The sequence below is a fragment of the Carassius gibelio genome, chromosome B10 (genome assembly GCF_023724105.1).
Source record: "Carassius gibelio isolate Cgi1373 ecotype wild population from Czech Republic chromosome B10, carGib1.2-hapl.c, whole genome shotgun sequence".
Classification (NCBI taxonomy): Eukaryota; Metazoa; Chordata; class Actinopteri; order Cypriniformes; family Cyprinidae; genus Carassius; species Carassius gibelio.
The window spans coordinates 16295179-16314970 of record NC_068405.1 but is presented as its reverse complement, the minus strand read 5'-3'; the positions used below and the strand labels follow the sequence as shown (position 1 = coordinate 16314970).

The 19792-nt window shown below is 38.4% G+C and overlaps 1 protein-coding gene across 22 annotated transcripts in view; it reads right to left on the bottom strand.

Annotated features, from left to right (window-relative positions):
• LOC127966553 (disks large homolog 2) overlaps window positions 1-19792 on the bottom strand; it is a 186218-nt gene that overhangs the window by 23853 nt on the left and 142573 nt on the right. For 13 of the 22 annotated variants that reach the window (XM_052567615.1, XM_052567618.1, XM_052567616.1 and 10 more), the window contains 5 exons: window positions 19529-19588; window positions 18662-18820; window positions 10428-10584; window positions 7749-7851; window positions 6487-6531 (listed from right to left, as the gene is read on the bottom strand). In XM_052567615.1, coding sequence (XP_052423575.1) covers window positions 6487-6531; window positions 7749-7851; window positions 10428-10584; window positions 18662-18820; window positions 19529-19588 — 524 coding nt within the window. The remainder of the gene's footprint in view (window positions 1-6486; window positions 6532-7748; window positions 7852-10427; window positions 10585-18661; window positions 18821-19528; window positions 19589-19792) is intronic. The other 9 variants (XM_052567617.1, XM_052567620.1, XM_052567638.1 and 6 more) reach the window with 4 other exon arrangements.

Sequence of the window (19792 nt, the reverse complement as noted above, 5' to 3'; positions counted from 1 at the left end):
ACTTTTTAGATTCTACTGTAATTCACAAAAATTGCACCTTTCCCTCAAAAAGCGGCAAAGATCTACTGAACAAGGAACCTTCTAGACAGATGAAAAGCTTTCAACCCCTGCCTGTCTCAGACCTGCATTTCAAGCTGAGAAATTCAAGGAAGATTACAGGCTGTTTGAGATGACAGATTACCACACATCTAGAGACAAAGACTGTACAGCGGGCATACATTCAGAGATTCTGGGCTTATATAATCAAATGTGCATGTTAAAACAAGTGCATTCAAAACATGTCTTAATTTTGCACAAATAGTTGCATTTACTGTCATGAATGTTGGTCTCTTATTAGCTTGCACACAGTCGGACACATCCAGGCAGACAGCCGCCCTTGCGCATCACTCATACACATACACATGTTTGTGTCAGTCTGCAGTGAGATGCTTTCACTTAATAGAGGACAGCTTGTGTAGTCTCATTAGCTGCTGTGCAATGACTCCAACATGCCAAATACAGCTCCACCCGCAGCAGGGGAAAAGAGCATCACTATGCCAGAAGGTACAATCACAATGTGTGAGCTACAGAACTGGCAGTGTGACATTTCCAGTGAAGTAGAGACTGTAAATTAAGCCAGCATCGTCTGTAATGTGTCACACATGTGCACAAGCTTTTAGCTAAATAATGCTACTGTATCTACAGACTGGAGAGCTGAGATAGGAAGACAATGGTGAGAGATGATTGTTAAGATGACAGTATAAAGATGTGGTCAGATTAGTGAAATTTTGTATGCAAAATGTCCATTGTCAGTATAGTGTATGTATCAAGCACTGCTCAAAGAGAAGTCATGGGCTGTTACCTATTGATACTATAGAGAACATACATTTTAGGATTCACAAATTCGTTACTCAAAAGAAGTAACTACTCAGAGTAAAAGTACCTACTTTTTTAAATCAAGCTGATATCTGTTGGTCTAAGAAATCTATGTGGTGAACCTTTTTTGTCCTCACACGAAACTCTTGTTTGCACAGATTTCGGTAACACTTTAGGATAGGGACCAGTTCTCACTATTAACTAGTAGCATGTCAACATATTGGCCGTTTATTAGTACTTATAAAGCACTTATTCTGCATGACCATATTCTATATCCCTAATCTCTGCCAATACCTAAACTTAACAATTTATTGAGCCAAAAGTTGTGGTCAATGGTTTCTTGATAGTGAGAATTGGACCTTAAAATAAAGTGTGACCGAAACTGGAAAGGCATGCAAAATTTTGCAGAGCAACCTTAAATGTGACAACACTTTAAGAGTGATAGAGTGGTGTGAAGGTTTGGTCTAAACATACATGAGTGTGTGTGTGTAAACAGCAGCCCAGGCATGATGGTCATGTATGTTTGAATCCAGAGACTGTGTATCCTTTTGAGAATCTGCCAATAGAAGCTCAGCCAGAGAAACTCAGCCCCAGGGTCTCTGGGATCACAGCCAAGCAGTGGCTAAACACTGGCAATAGTCTACCTCACAGCCCATTAAAGAAATATATATTCCCAAACAACCCACAGTCCAAAATATGTCCAAAAATGACAACATAAATAACTTATATTTTTGTGTTTTCTGAAGAAAATGTGATGCATGCTCACTCGTGCAAAACAATGGTAGTTGCTAAGTTGTTCTGACTAATTGTTAGTATGTTGCTATGAGATTGCTAGGCTGCTTTGAGCGGTTGAAAAGATATACGTGGTTGTCTATGATTTTCTGGTCTTATGATTCAGGTTCTACCTTCAAAGTCTGTGCAATTCATTTTTCTCACCCGCCAGGTGAAAATTGTAAGCCTGATTGCTTAGAAACGTAATAGCACACCTCTCCTCAACAAGCTGCACAATTTGATGTATAATTCATGTCCAATTCGAGTTATGCACAAAAGTTAATAGTCATGGAATATTAATAACACTCCTGAGGGGACGAGAGATAACCTTGTGTGACCCTAAACTTACTTCTCAGAAGGTTAAGCTAATTAGTTTTGACAGTCCATGACAAAACAGTCAGAAAGTGATTATAAATATTATAAATCTTCTTCTCTCTGAATGTTGCCCTTTAAATTAGTAACACAACCGAACTTGCATGAATGTGGCACAATCTGTCAGAATAGTAAAGCCATAGTACTTTAGAAGATTCATTCTCTGTGGAAGTTGTTCAGATGTTTGGGCTTCATTAGAAAGAATGAGATGGCGGAGAGCAGAGGTTAGTCATAAATCAGCAGGACACACAATATTAGAGTAAAATACTCATTCATAGAGCTCTGGTTATCCAGCTAAATGATTAATGGCCAGTTAGCTGCAGACTGCATTCTCTCTCCACACACAAACATTAGATTTTTTGATGGCACCAGGTTTATCTGAGGCACATTAGATTTATAGAGAAAGCAGATTTCATTAATATTGTGGCTTGCTGGCGCACCAAACAGGAAGGTTTTATTAAAAATTCTCAGTGATGAGAAATGCATTGTAGCTTATACTGTTTGTAATAATGTGTGTGGGTTTATTAAGCTGCCTATAAGCAAATGTTAGCTAATTCTGTCAAAATGTACCTTTGAGGATGTCCTCAAAGCTACATATTATTTATTTATATTACTTTTTCTTGCTTTTGTCCTTATTGTTCCTCAAGTCTAAGAAAATATGCGAAAATGAGCTAGTGTGCTAAGAAAAATGTATTTAATTCAGTGTACATTCTCTGAAAACAGTACTTGTATTGGACAACAAATACTGGTTTAAGAAAAAGAGTGATTTGCAGTTAAATTCTAATTAGCTTGATATATATAAAAAAGAGCATAAGTGTTGAATAAATGATACGTCCACATTTCGAAAGCTATTAAAGTGTGTGAGTGTGTGTGTGTGTGTGTACAGAGTAACCCTCAGGTGTTCTTGGCCTGTCATTGGCTGTCTGGCTGTCTGTTGAGTTTGTGATGTCAGTATGTCCCCACTAGTGGCCTCCTGTCTACCAGAAAGCCACACTAACAGAACCACACAAACACACACACACAAATGAAAATGTTAGTTCTGGAAAACCTTTTTAAATCCTATTGTTCTCTGTTTCAAAATGCCAGCTAAAAACTGCAACGTATTCTGAGAGTAAATGGTTTTTGAATTTAAGTCAGCTAGCACTGAGGGTCAATCATTAAAGGATTATTTTTTTTTTTTTGTAGTAATGGTGCTGAAATATACAGTAAAAACAAAATACTGCAATCTGTTCATTCTCTTATGGAAGAGAAAATGGTCTGTCAGTGGATGTGGATCTGTATATGAGTTTCAGTGTATATCCTATTACAGTGAAATTACCAAGGTTCAGGAAGTGTTGCTGTACCTGAGGGCACTCTGATAAAATCACATGTAATCATGTTTCCCAGAGACAGTTCACAAAGCTAGCAAATGCTTTCTGACCATGGTTAAATGATCTGTCTACCTTCTCTCTACTTGTTCTGTCTACTGGCTGAAGAATATACTGTATACAGTGTAACCTTTGTAATTGAGGTCATAATGAAAAATCTTTTTAAAAAAAACTTTTTTTCAAAGCATATGTGGCTCTGCAAAAAATTAAAAAAGACTTTTACATAAAAGAGAAGGAAGAATCTTTCATTTCAAATTCAGAGAGAGGGTGCAACTTAGAAATGAACAACAAGATCATGTTTTAAAAATCAAACTCACTGAATCATGCCCCTGAACTTTACTTATTCCCTATGTGATTTTCCTTCTTTAAGAGCAATTCAGGTTTAGTAAATGTCTTAGTAAATGCTATGCAGTTCATTTTAATACACATTTTAATGTGTCAATAACCCTATGGGAAGTCAAATCATAATTAAATGTATGAGATAAAACCTTGACAGTTTCTGAAACAAAAGTAAGCCTGCTTCATGTTTTGATTTGACAGACTTACTGTAAGAATGTCAACTTAGCTGCTTGATTATCAATCCTTCAGTCTTCAGTATTCTGTACATTTTTGTGCTGCTACACAGTGAGACTGTCGTATTGCAATGACTCGGGGAGTTGCTAATGAAAAGGATCCTTGGAAAGCCCATCTCAGCAGTCCCACAACACCCCTGCAGAAAGTGCAAGCTTGCATTTACCCCTGCACCTTAATGAACTCAACCTCCCCAGAATCGATCCTGAGAGCATCAGGGGAATTGGATTGAGCCACGGAGAAAAAGATCAGCCTAGTTGGAACCACGACTCTATGACTAAATACTCATAATGCTGACTATTGCAAACTTGTATAAGCGCCTGCAAAACTTATTGTGAAAACCCACAAAACATCTATACTAAACAGGTTTTACATAGTGGGTGCAGGGCTATATTGCAAACAGAGGAAATTGCCATTATAATTAAATAATAACGCCAAGGGAATTGATTTTTGTGTATTCACAATACCCCTAACAAAGGCTTGGTCTGCAAAAGTTCAACGTTATCATCCAACTCAGCCAGAATTTAGGAAATAATGCAAGGGGCTCAGAGAAAGTTGGGAGTTACTGGTTCAGGAATAGAACAGAATGTCAAAAGTGACTGGGAGCTGCTCTAGAAACCTCTGACGACTCTGTCTCTTGCCACCATCTGAATAAAAAAAAGCATCTTCACCTCCTCCATCTGCTAAAACAGTCCTCGAGACCTTATTTATGTCTGGGAAACCCTATGCACTTTCCAAATTCATTCCCCCAAAGCACTTCCACCCCTCCTACCAGACAGAGATCGTCACCTTAACTATGTCTCTACTCCACACATCATCTCCACACAACTGCTTCATATAAGATCTCATCCAATGACATATCCTGGATGGGTATCAGAAGTTTCATTGAAAATCATTGGTCAGACTCCACTCCAGTCTTCAGAATGATAGGAATCTTAAATAATGTATTATCAGTCTCCAGTATGATTATAGCAGGCTTATATTGGATCATGTAATATCAGAAAGATGCTAGAATGCTAAAATAAACCATCATGTGTCAGTCATACAGAATGCCTGGTGGTTATTATTTTGAATGGTACAGGACTCTCAATCATGTGTAGTGTTACTTATCATTTAAAAACACATGCATTATCATGTACAGATGTCCCAACAAAATGTATGAATGCTAATTGTATTAAATACAAATACTAAGCTGCATCTGCAAATTTTATTTGCAAACAGTTCAAACCTATTAGTTTTGAAAACTGCTATAGACCAAGAGTGGTCTGTGTTTGTGAGTGGACTAACATGCAACAATCGTGTGTGTGTTTTGGTAAGGGTGTGTTGGTTTCAGCAGGGCAGGTAGTTTGGGAGAGAAGGTCAAAGGTGGAAGAGCAGGCGAAAACAGGTATGGAGACAGTGAGCAGTGCAGTAAGACAAGCATGGCTGCTGACCCGAACCCTGAGCTCTTAATTTAGCTCCTGTAAGAGACCTAAATAAGTAAAAAAAAAGGTCCATGTATGTTAGCTCTGAGGCCATCTACTGTATATCAGTGGTTTTCCTCCAGATCTCAGGACACACATCCCAGAATACTATAACTTATAACTTATTCAGTAAATAATAATTATTAACTTTCAGCAAAAAATTAATCAAAAGCAATATTTTTCTAAAATAGAAAATTATTTGTTAGAAAATTATCTAATTCAAATAAATGCTTTTCTTTAAAATTTTCTATTTTACCAAAGAATCCTGAAAACCCTATCATGTTTTACACAAAAATATTAAACAGTATAACTGTTTTCAACTTGAATAAAAAAAAGAAATGTTGAAAGTTCAGCTTTATGTTGCTTTGTTGCTCCTCTTCTGTAAATAGCTTTGGATAAAAGCATCTGCTAAATGTATAAATGCAAATGCTATCATTGGGAAAAACTAAATATTCTTTAAAAAAAAACAAAAAAAACAAAAATGCAGCCTTAGTGGGCATAAGAAACGAAAACATCAAAAAATCCTATCACCCCAAATATAATCTAATATTTATGATTTATCACTGATGTACATAATTTCTAAGTCTGTTTATATCAAAAAAGGAAAAATGTTAATGTTATAAAATGTCTCCCAGGATTCAAATCTGGATGCGTATGTACTGAACAGCAGCCGTCTGTGCTGGACGGGTGGGTTAGAGCCAAAAACAAACACAACAGGAGCCGAGGAGTTTATCGAGTGAGGCAGCAGGCAGGGGGAACACAGGATGCACACAGGATTATCAGGAGAGCAAGGTCTCTCTCTGTTCCTTTCCCCTGAATGAGAGGCCCATGGTCAGAGCCGCCACTGGGCAAGAATGAGACCACGTTCCTCAGCCAGACTGCAGAGAGTTAGATGGAACCTGAGCTGTGAACTTCAGATCTAAGTGCTCCAACTGTCCTGGAGTTCCTACAAGCCTCAAGGGAAGGCAAAACTGTAAAACTGTAAAATCAGCAGTTCTAGAGGTCGACTCTTTAGTTGTGATCTAGCTCTGTGCAGTCTGTCTGTGTGGTACTGTTTTTGACCCAGGTGCTGATCACATGGCACAAACCTGCAGTTGGAGGCGGGGCCCGGCGTGGGGAGCACAGGGCAAGTTCTGACGGGTGAAAAAAGAGAGGACATATCAGTACACACCTGACCATGCTGCCACATCTGTCTCTCTCACCTTATTACAGACTGTATGAGCACACACCTGCAGCTCATGCTATGCACACCTCATAAACTGTTTCCAATATCATAAAGAACATGAACACAATTCAAAGGTAAAATGTGCAATTTCTGCTGCTCCTAGTGGTGACCGTTTCCAATATCATAAAGAATATGAATAGAATTTAAAGGTAAAGTGTGTCATTTCTGGTGCTCCTAGTGGTGACAGCTGGAATTGGAAAAAATAATGCATGTTACCTACAGAGTGCTGCAGGAATTAGTCCAAAAAATCAGCATTTCAAGAACTTCAAGTTCCATCATCTGGATTTATTTATTTTTTATCAGGGTATATGTCTTAAATAAGGTCTGTCGTTAACACAAGCTCAAGATATTCTCACGTTTTATTCTATATATACATTACCTACCTATTTTTTAGTCTTGAAAAAGGCAATAAGTGGGACAACATATACAACATCATGACAAACATAAAAATATTACATACTGCTTTTACTAACACTAGTGCAAAGTATTCTAACTCAAATGTTCTCAAGCTTCTTTCTATTTCGAAATGTATTATTTATGTTAAGATGTATTTTATTCCTGTGATGGCAAAGCTAAATTTTCAGCATCACTACTCCAGTCTTCAGTGTCACATGATCCTTCAGAAATAATTATAATATACTGATTTGATTCTCAAGTAACAGTTATTTTTATTGCTGAAAAGGGTTGTGGTGGTTAATATTTTGAGGACACCACAAAACATTTTTGTAGAATTCCTGAATCCTAAGAAAGGGTAGTCACATGGAAAAAATGACACACTTCACCTTTAAGTAAGAAGAGCCAGTGAAAACATTCTCAGATCCGAGACTACGTTGATGCATCCGACCCCATCTCCATGGGTCAGTGGAGTCCAGAGCAGCCAAACCTCCTAACTGACACTTATCAAACATGGCACCTCAACACTCCAAGGGCACATGCGCTATTCTGTAACAGTCAGGAGGAATAAAGTGTGCACCGGGCTGGGCTTGGCCTAAAAATGTCTGGGTGAGTTGTGTTCTGTCCTGCCTGCAGCTAAAGGTGACCTCTACACTCTGAGTGGCTCCGTGAGTAAGAAACATGTGACCTTCAGCAACGATGTTTGGCCAGGAGGAGCTGACGGACACTTACCCTCGGGCCGGTATTGGGCGATGATGGTTACCGTCTGGCCCGCTCCTTTCAGCGCAGCTGCAGCTTGTTCGTGAGTGGCACCTCGCAGATCGATTCCATTAACCTGAAACCAATCACAACAAAGGTAGTTACATCAATAGCATCTAACTGTGAATGATGTTTCATCAATAATACTCACTAGAAACATTACAATTACAATGACTGTTTGATCATTTATTAATGGTAACAAAACACAAATCATATGATAATAAAAGCTAATTCATCAATGGACCTACATTGATGTCTTAAATTGTAAGCATTAAAAGGGCAGCAATAATGCCAGTACTATTAAAGCACTCGAACGCATTCATATTTTAAATTGCTTGACTCTCAGAAAATATGGTATCTTTCAGTCTGGAGTGATCTGGCACAAGAAACACCTGCTATGATCCAGGCGCAAAGTTCTTCGGCTCAAGAAAAGCCTACAGTAGAGGATCAGTGGGCGGCAGTACCCTGTAGGCCCGAGTCTGCAACAACTGGAGCACAAAGTAATCAGTGTTCCTCCAAAATATGAGTTTGGCTAAGTTGTGTGTATCATCTGTTCTATGACCCAATTTGAGCCATAGAAAGTCTATGTTCAAGCAGGTTGGGAATTGCTGGATACTGCTGGCACACAAACCTGGAGCAGGTGTTGCAGCCAAACTGCTGGTAAAATTTCACTCATTTTTTTCTCATTTAAAGGTTTTGCACATAAAAAAGAATAGTCATTGTAAAAAAATTAAAATTAAATTAAGATTCAAATCAGTGGCCTAAAAACTGTTTTATGGTGGCCAACATGTTGAGATCACATGATCAGGCAAGTACTATTTCTTTCATGTATCCCTCCATTACTGGACACTTTAACTTGTGGATTAAATTAAGCATGGTTTACAACGGTTTTACTCCTTATGTATCAGCTTGTTAGCAACAACATATTTTTAAGCACACTGCAGTTTGAGAGACACCACAATTAAACCGTTTGGACAAAGATTTTTACAGTGTTTTTTGAACAAAGCCTCTGAAATAAAGGCTGCATTTATTTGAGCAAAATACATTAAATAATAAAGCAATGTAAAGTAAAGTATTATAATTTTTTAATGCTATTTTTTTCAGGATTTTTTGATATGTAAAGTTGGACGGAAAAAAAAAACTACTGGAAATAGAATAGAACAGAATAGAACATAAAAGAAAAAATCATAGAAGAAATTATCACTGATTTCAAACTTTTGAATAGTGGTTTATGGCTGTGCAGTTTATATTTCATATCAACGAAATGTGAATATATCTTAAAGTTATGAAGTAATGTTAACCATAGACCTTAAGCTGCTCATAAACTGAAAAATGTCAGCTCTCCTTTGGTGTCATAAATGTTTCTACAAATGTTTCTGGATAACACTGTGAACTTGCTGTTTTAGCTTTTGGGCCCAGAATGGGGTCTGGGGGGCCGCATCTGGAGTGACACCAGATTTAGGAATACAAACAGAAGAAGTCGACGTGAGACTACGGCGCAGTGGGAGGGTCAGGTGAAGTGTGTGTTTGTTAGTCTCAGCATGCCTGCAGCTTGTCCTAATGCTCATTTAACAGTGTGAACCCAGAAGGTACACCACAGCTATTCTTAGACTCCAAATCAGGCCAGCACTCCATTATCTCTTCCCTCCCTCTCTATTTTTCTCCTCTCCCTTGTTCTTTCTCGCTTTCTAATCAGTGTCCTAAGGAGGCAGACCGTGATTGCTCTCGGTTCAAGAGGCTCCGAAAGTAATTGTGGCTTGGATCTGGATGGAGGGGTCTGATTACGACCAGCAAGTCCTGATGAAGCTCTGATAAACATAAATGATGAGATCAGCGACGGAAAATCAGCTTGGAGAGCTTCTCGAGTGGATCGCTGATCTGGATTGTTTCAATGAGAGCTGTAATTGCGCTGTCAATTAACACGTTGAAAAAAAAGTTACGCTGCTGTGTCTGTGCCAAAAACTAAAATTCTGATAAAAAAAAGATAAAGGGAAACCTGGTACTGGTGGAGTTTTGAGTGGTGACTACACACAAACACACACACACACACACAAAGAGACAACTAAAAATCATTTTCAGTACAGGTTTGTTAGGGTTCACAGAATGATCTGATGACGCCACCTCCTGTTCAGTACAGGTTCTGCACTACTCTGGGAATTTTAAATACCAACTTGAATGATTACCTAAAAACATAAATGATATTTGTTCAAATCAAAACATAATAAGTATATATATATATATATATATATATATATATATATATATATATATATATATATATATATATATATATAAATAATAAATAAATAATTAAGAAGCATTAAAATTACTCCAATAAACATTTAGGTAACTTTAATGATGGATGCCCATGATTAAATGATTAAGGTCATTTAAAAACCTAGACTAATGAACTACTAATTTGAATATTAAGGGAAACGTCTCCTTGTTTATGGTAATTTACATCCTTGTTTTTAACATAAAAAAGCAAAATATGACATCTAATAATGACCTAACCTTAATAAATTCTAAACCAATAAATGGCTGTTGATGGCAAACATTAAGATCAATATACCTTATTATAATCACTGCAATATTATTTAACCATTTTGCCCTCATGTATACAATTGATGTATTTTCAGGATGTCCACTTACGGATAGGATCTGGTCTCCTCTCCGCAGCTCTCCGCTGAGGTCTGCGGGCCCTCCTGCGAGTATGAAAGAAACGAAAATGCCTTCTCCATCTTCTCCTCCTACGATGTTGAAGCCCAGTCCAGTCGAGCCCTTGTGCAGAACAATCTTCCTGGGGTCCCTGTACACACAGTTCAGATAATACATCAGCTCAGAGTCCGTAGGGCTCAGCATCTCTGCTGCTGACTCCACTGCTACTGATTCCAACGTTGACTCCACTGCTACGCTACTTTGTAAACATACACATGCAATCTACGCGTGCACACACGCAAGCATCCACACTCTTGGGTCGGTCCAAACGGTGTACAATGTAGACGAGCACAATAGCTGACACCTATTGGGGACTGCTCCACTTATGTGCTATTTGTCCCATTTCCGGCCGGTTTCCTAGAAACGGAGAAGACGCACAGGCTCACACACACACACACACACACACACTCTCTCTCTCTCTCATACACACACAGTCACTTCATGCTGTGTATATATAGAATAATTTAAAATAAAACAAAATGAAGAGTTTTAAATGTCAGTATAACATGTAGTAACTAATTATAACTGCAAACAGTGTAGAATCTAAAATATAAAATGATCTATAAAGATACGTCTTATTTATTTCCTTTTAATAAAAAAAAAATCCTGAAATAAAAAAATCTGATTTTGAATCTGAAGCTGTGCTGAAATGCATTATAGATTGTGTTAAAATGATCCCAAAAAGTCTGATCCACTTAGCTTGGGCCCTTTCAGTTAGTCATAGGACCCTGACAGTCGGGGCATCATCCTGTCAAGTGTGACCGATCAAACCAAGCGATATCTTGAGCTGTGACACTTCTGTCAGATACACTTGAAATGTGTGATACACAATCTCCTGAGTTTACAGATGATAATGCAAAGAGACGACACCCGAGATGCAGCTATTTTAGAACAGAAGGCTAATCTGTTAGCGTTGTCTTCTCTCTGACCTAGTTGTGAAGAGGAGGCAGGCCCTTCCTCTCTCTCTCCATCACTTCATCTCTCTGCTTGGCTCACCTCGGAGTGATGATGCTCCTCAGGCCAAAAACAGAAACTAAGCCAAGCTGCATCCCATGAAATGTGAAAACACTTTTTCATCAGCAGTTGATCAAACCAACCAATGTAATCAGTAAGTAGTAATCCTGACTGTGTCAGTAATCCTGTTTTTCTGCAGATCAGTTAAGACTGCCTGGCCAATGGTACACAATCTAATTAATATTCATGAGTCAGACAGGCAAGGCCTCTGGCTAACACCCATCAGTAAAATCATGGCTCAATGATAAGGACATTTATGGCACACATACTGAAAAATATATGGTGTAGGATTTACATAATTTACCTACTCAGAAATTGCTAGACCTTGCTATACATCCATTCATCCATTATTTGTTGGAGATATTCAAACTCTGCAACAAAATACATATCTGATATCCAAAGACAGCATCCTCTTGGAGGAAATATCCAATTACACTCTCTAAATTTCTGGTTTTGGTGGCTATTAATACAATGCTGCCTATTCACCTTTAGTCTATAAATTGGATACATCAGAAAAAGTTAATCAGATATTCTGATCTCATGATCAGTCTGATGCTATGGAAATATAGCTCACATGTTTATCAGTACACATTAGATAAATAATGCTGCCTATTGTTAATAAATAAGCAGAGGGGTGGGTGAACAAAAAATGCAAAGAACAGCTTCTAATATCTTTGCACATTGTAATACAGCCAAGATATGAACGTGGGTTATTTTACCACTAGATGGCACCATTTTTTCATCCACAGACTCCAGAGAAATTGATTCTAGCCTGAATTCAAACTGCACACTTCAACAGAAAGCATCAAATCGAAAAACAGGCTTATCTTAGTTTAATGCACAAAAGTTTCACTGAACGCTGCTCAAGCGATTTAAACCATGTTATGCTTCAGGATGAGGTATTAAACCATTAATGTATACACAAGGATAATTGGGACAACTGAAATGTCACACGAGGTTATGCAATCGAACAACTAAATCTGTCTTTACACTGCACAGAAAAGGTGAGCTGCTGTCAGACTATTTAAATGAGGCACAGAGGTGGCATGTGTGCTGATTGCCAATTGTCTTGCATGGCTGACAGAAGACAAGACACATGCTGACTGTCATGACACTGATAAAGGGTAAGGTGGATCTGATTGTATTCATCTTAATCAGGTCCATTTAATGGTGAATGTGTAAAAAAAAAGTTTGTAGGTGTTTTCTTAAAAGCTTAAAAGAAACACATTATTCTAGTTTATACAAACATAAATTGCAGCTCAGAGGAGCATCTGTGACAGCTGAGGACTCATGCTGATACTAATGATATGCTGATCATTATGTATTTGATACCACATATAGATTTATTCTGAGTAACGGCTGGCTCAGAGGTGGGTTGAGTGCTTGTAGCGTCCCGCCGGCTGTAACCACCCTCATTAAACTCTCTCAATCTTTTTTGTTCACTTATATTTCTATACTCCAAGCTTCTCCTCCTCTCTCTTTCTCTCCTTCATCCATTTCTCTCTCTCTCTCTCTCTACCGGGTGCAAAATGCTGATAGAGCTCCTGTCTGCCTCCCCAGCACCTCAGTCCTAGATTACAAACAGCTACTGTTTATCATTTCAAGTTCAGAGCCAAATAGGGAAACAAACCAAATAGATTACACTCATTTTCAATTCACAATACCTGAGAAGGAGAGGGGCAGATAGGCATTTCATATGCAACCCCTCACACATTTTTACCCGCCACCACTTATTCACCTGTCATCCTGTGTTATTCTCCCTCCCTTCTTTCTCTAAACATTCTAAGAGCATTCTGAATATGAAAATGTGCCAGAAGACTCATCCACGTGAAATATAAGCTGTCGTTTCTAATGGGTTGGCACGCTACTTTCCTGTCGGATGGCAAAATAACCACTGCCTTTCAGAATCAACCTCAATAAAGGAAAAAGAATCGCAGAGTACCTATGTAATGACCCTCAGCCTTGAAGAAATGGGCTGAAAGCTAAAAGCTGCGTATTTCAGCACTCAACAAAGCAAGGAACACCTTAATGAATTGTTGTTCTTTCGCACTGCATGGACTTGGGAACTTGAAACAAATTCTAGTCTGTCAGTCAAACTGTTTAAATGTGTGCTGTAAGGAGCATTTATCCCATTACACGCCAACTACTGGACACACACATCAGTAATGTCAGCAATGCAGCTACCATAAATATGATTGTCACTCTTCTTCTGGGGGTTTGCTCACACGAGCCTGAGCGCTCGGGTTCAGTTAGCACTCACACTACAATCGCACCACGCCCAACTGAACCGTGATCTGGCCCACCTCTTCCAAGCGAGCCAGGGACAGCTAAATTAACTGACTAGTGGAGAGAGCGGAGACCAGGACAACTAAAGCCCCAGATACAGATCCCCTGTAAAGACCACCAGCACAAGACCACAAGAAACAGATGATTCTTTTGCACAATCTGACTTTGCTGCAGCCTGGAATTGAACTGCTGGTTTTGTCTGGTCAGAGGAGAACCGGCCCCCCAACTGAGCCCTCCCAAGATTTATTTCTCCATTCTGTCCTGATGGAGTTTCGGTTCCTTGTCACCGTCGCCTCTGGCTTGCTTAGTTGGGGTCACTTCATCTACAGTGATATCACTGAGTTGATTGCAAATAAATGCAGAGACACTATTTAAACTGAACAGAGATGACATCACTGAATTCAATGATGAACTGCCTTTAACTATCATTTTGCACTATTGACACACTGTTTTCCTAATGAATGTTGTTCAGTGCTTTGACGCAATGTATTTTGTTTAAAGTGCTATACAAATAAAGGTGACTTGACTTGACTAGTGATCACAACTGGCAAATCAAAAACATACGACACAAAAAGTGTAGTCTAAACATATGACTCTTTTGAACTGGTCCTTTTAATGAAATGTTCAAAATTCATCCAACCCGGCTCAGGAACATATGACTCTTTTGAGCTGGTCCTTTTAATGAATTGTGCAAATCCATTCATCCATCCATCCCTCAACCCATTCATCTATCATACTTTCATACTCTATTTTCCCCACAGCATAGACACCAACTATGACCTCTGAAGTGAAACCATGAATACCTTATGATCTTGGCTGGGTTTCTCTCATGCTTTGACACTCTGTGGTGGCAATCTATAACTGTCACCGATCGATCAACCTACTCAAACATATCCGATACCCCTTGACACAATCAATATACTTTCATCAGATTCACAGATTCAGAGGAAACATGCAGAGCAATTTAGCTGTTGAGCAGAAATGTTAAGACATGTATTGATATGCACACCTCCCTGCCGTTCTCAAAAATGCTCTCTCAGCGAGAGAACCGGCTGGCCTTTTCACTTCTTAGCTCAATGGAGTCTCAAGATAGCAGCCTCTTCTGCACCTTTGACTGTCAGAATCACAAGCGGTAAACTCCAACACACTCAGCAGATGCAATCAAATCTTTTCTGCTTCATTTTCTGTCCCTCTTAAAGGGCATGGTTGCCCCCCTTAGGGAACATTTAAGGAGGACACAAGTGTAAACACTGAACTTTTGTTATTAAAAACGTCAGTGTTTTCTCCCGAAGGAAATTGGCAAATGATTGGTATATCATGAGAACTACAGGAGTTACAAAACTGGGGTTTGGACAGATATTGTACCACTGATCAATGTGAGATGGGGCTGTATTATCAACTCTCAATAAGAGAGGACAGAGTTTAAGAAGAAAGGGTTTCATTATTCGCTGGTTCGCTGAAGCACATGTCCCACAATGCACTGCAAAAGACATTTAGGGACTAAAGAACTAATAATGAATGCAGTTTTATCGTAAGAACCTAAGATTGATAATGTAAATCTTGCTCCTGAAGAAACAGAGTACATTAAATATAAACAGCTCAGTAAGATTGATTATCACACATATTTACGGTAAGCAGCAAAATGATTAAATCATTAATTTGATCACAACACAGTATAAGATCCATATACTGAATGCTTAGATTTAGCCTCTTTTCTGTAGTTTTACTGGGAAACACACAAATCTAGTGTTATTTTAGTCTTGAATTTAACTCTTTTTTAAATTAGATTATTTTTAAAACAGTTATATAATTAGATGACTATTTATTTTTAAAAGAAAAAATACATAATACATACCTCAAAACGCATAGTCAAAACTGCATAGCACAAGACATGATCCTAAGTTTAATATTTCGGGTTAGTGGTTTGTTGAGATCTCTTTATCCTAAACTGTCTTAGCAAACACCACTAATAAATTAAGCTAATTTAATCTTCATGGCCTGATAATATGAGTTATGAATAAAAGATGAAAAAGCATACTTAAAAAGCTTTAGTAGAATTTGTATTCTCCTTGTACAAAACATGCTAATATACATAAACAACACCTGTCACTGTTAGAAATGGTTTATGATTTCAGACATTCGTTATTTACATGCTCCAGAAGCGATTTAAAAACATTGTCAGCAAACTGGATTGAGCTAGTTTATCCTGCTCTAAAATGATCACAAGTCATACAAATTAGAAATTACAAAACCGTGTGGAAACTGTGAATTATGGTTCATGTCATTGTGAAATTGTCCACATAAGCAAAACGCAATTAGTATGCACCCTTCGTTCAAGCCCCAAACAAAATTATTAATCATGATCCCAACAAACCATTACTTCAGATCAGTGAGCATCTGGTGGACACGACCGCCATCGAACACATGTGCCGCAAAACCACAGAACAGCCCAGAAAGCAAGGCTTCATCCATTTGGCTCCAAACTGAATGATGTGAGGGATTCTCCCTCCTGACTGATGATTCAGAGATGACAAGCTCTGAATCCTCTGAGGCCCTCCGAAATACTTGAAATACATCAGATCTGATTTCTCTCTGGGAACCACGCTTGAGGTTGTTGATTAGGATCAAATTAATTTTTGTGTACTATTGCCAAGTGGATACACAATAAGAAAACATCAAAGACATCTGATTTCTAGACAAAAAAAACCCCAAGAGAATGACAAGAAAGAGTCTGCTTGAAACATAATTGCAAAAATGGATACTAGTATCTCCTGGTGATGTCTAAATGGGTCAGTAATACCTGGAAAAAGTTTTTGAATTGACCAGCTAATTGACCACATATCCAGGGTTTTGAGCCAATCACTTAAGCCATACAAAAAATGGCACATGTGCACAGTCGATTTCATTGCACTGTATATTCCTAGTGCTCCACATGGGATTTGTTTTAGAATCTGCCAATTCTTTTACTGGCAGCTGTCAGGAGCTACTCAAACAAAGCTAATGTGAAGTAACAGCACTCTTAGGCAGAGTATTTTGGTGTTTATGCGTCATAAAATGTGATTTGTTTCCTTTTGGTACGATACTAACAATCTCACATGCTCGGTCACACAGAACTGGCCATTTTCACAGAACTGCTGCCTACGCTTTTCCCCTTGAAGAGCATCATCAAAAACCGGCAGAACCTGAACATGAAAGACAGAGATCCATTAATCACAGATGTTATCGCTGGCATTTACATGAACGCTTTTTCCACAAGTCCTGAGGATTTAAGCGATGCATTAGGTGTTAGTGGTGGCGTTCTGAAATGCAAATCAACTTAAATCCCAGAGAAACCAATTAGATGCCACTTTATAATTCATAGAGTAATGAACTTCAAAATCAAAATCAAAACAAACCGGTAAACAAAGCACACCCACACTGAGGGCATTATGCACAGATTCAGATAACAGCCAAACGTTACTCAGCCATTTGCACCTAAAGGAGTCTTTTAGTCCTGAAGAGCATTTCCTATGTGGCCAAACCCCCTGTTTACACTACGTTCATCTCCGGACTATTACATTTATATGCCTAGTCATTTAATCAGAAAGATGAGAGATGTTGCGTTATCGCTAATAAAGTTTTATATCCAATTAACTATACAAGCTGCTGCCTAAACCCAAACTGAAATCAGTTAGACAGGAAATAAGGACGATAAAATCTATTCAATCTGATTTATGATGCACTAATGTCAGATGGCCGCCACAGGCACACAAGCAAACCACATATGACAGCAGCCAAGCTCTGACCTTCATGGGGAAGTTGTCAATAAGCAATACAGTCTAACAAATGAAAATACGGACAACTGACAGTGGCTCCGGAAGGGAAGGAAGTAAGTGGACAGCTGCAGCAGAGATGTGATTCAGTTATACTGTTGTCACGGCCCGGGTAACTGCCATGGTAACTACCAATCTTCACGCTCGTGTCCTCTACGTGCACTTTGCATCATTGTCAAATTAAGTATGAGGAATAAAAATGAAAGAGAATTATGCAAAGCTGTTAAGAGCATGAAATAGCATTCACATGCTTTTTTCTTCTTTTTGTTAACAGACATACACTACTATCAAAGTTTAGGGTCAGTAAGATTTTTTTTATTTTTATTTTATTTTAAGAAATTAATACTTTTATTTAGAATGGATGCATTGTGCTGAGCATAAGTGTCAGTAAATACATTTACTATGTTGCAAAATATTTCTTTTTCCAATAAACTGTGTTTTTCTGAAATATTTAAATGTTTTAAATATTCCTAAAATATGTATCATGTTTTTCATAAAAAATATTAACCAGCACAACTGTTTTCAATATTGATAATAAAAAGAATAGTTTTTTTGGCACCATATTAAAATGGTATCTAAAGGATCATGTGACACTGAAGGCTGGAGTTATGATGCTGAAAAGTGGCATCACAGGATTAAATTACATTGTAACATAAAAAAAAAAAAACCAAGGTTAAGCATAGAAAGCCTAGGCGAACATAGAGCATTCTTTCACACATATTTTATATATAATAAAAACCATACAAACCTCAAACTTTAAACAGTAGTGCATTTACTTAGAAAGATTTAAATAAATTGATTTCATTTTGGTTCTTTGTGATGGTACTCTAAAAGCATGTCGCTTCACTATATCAAACATCTAGAGATAATTAAAGGCAAAGAAGGAAAGAATGAGGTATACTAAGACTAGTGCACGATGGGCGGTTCATGCGGGTGAATTTGAAATGGGGCGGGGCATGCAAGTGAGCATAAGTTAGAGTTTGACCATGCAGGTGAGCTGTGTGGTTTTTTTCACATGCCTCATTCACGTCCCATGCAGAGCGCTGTGCTCAGTACCTGGTGATCTCGAAGTCAGGGAGCAGGCCTACGTGATAGTGAGGGAAGTGGGGGATTGAGTGCATGGGGCTTTTATCAAACTCCACGGGGGAGTAGAGACGGGGAGAGGGGGCGCGGTCACTCAGTTTGTTCACAGTGCTGTAAACTGGCTCTGGAGGCCTGGTGTGGGAGAGAAAGAGAGAGGCAGAGAGCAGAGCGGCTAGGGTTAGTGTGCTGATGTAGACTGACAGAGAGTAGTGACAGACCGAGAATATACAGGCAGGCCATTCCACGTAACATCAAAAAAAAAAAAATCTGAATTTTTTTGACTTGGTTTACAGTATAAAAATTCAACACATTTAACCTGACAAGCAAAATTGCATATAATAGTAAGACTTGATTATGTCTTTGAATTCAGTGTTTTGACCGGATTCAAAAACCCATATCGGTCGACCACTATCAGAAAGAGGGAAAGATAGGCCCAGAGAGAAAAAGAGAGATTGTGAAAAACATAGCAGTGGAAGTGCGAGGAACAAGGAAAGAACTTCAAGTGGTTAGTTCAACATTTAGCTTTGATAATTAGTGCTACAATTTTTAAAACTGACTATTTCAGTTTCACCATTCTTCAACTCAGCATCTTCAATTAGCCCTCAGATTTTCAATATTTGCTTTTAATAATTAACATTCTGTTAATACTGTCATGCCAGTGTAAAGAGACTCCACAGGGATTGATATCCAGGGACCTTTTATTCATTCCCTCCGTCTCAATCACATTGGAAATCTCAGAATTACGTATCCGACTCTTGCTGTCTCATTTTACCCAAGGATTCAAAAACAGATTAAGCTGAACATTCAGGACCCAAACGATGGCTCACTTAAGTCGCTCACCTCAACTGGAAGTGCTGGGAATCAAACCTGTGACCTTCCATCTCATCTAACGAGGGATTTCTGATTAGAAACAGACAACAGGTTAGCATGAAGACAAAACAAACTGTAGTTTATATGATTAAAATATTAAAATGTGCATTCAAAACGGCTGAAATGTATTCATCACTTGTTACGTGTAGCATGCAGAAACGAAACAGAGACACCAACAGAATTCAGGACAAAACCAAATGTGAGAACACACCAAAGCCTCCTTATAAAACACAA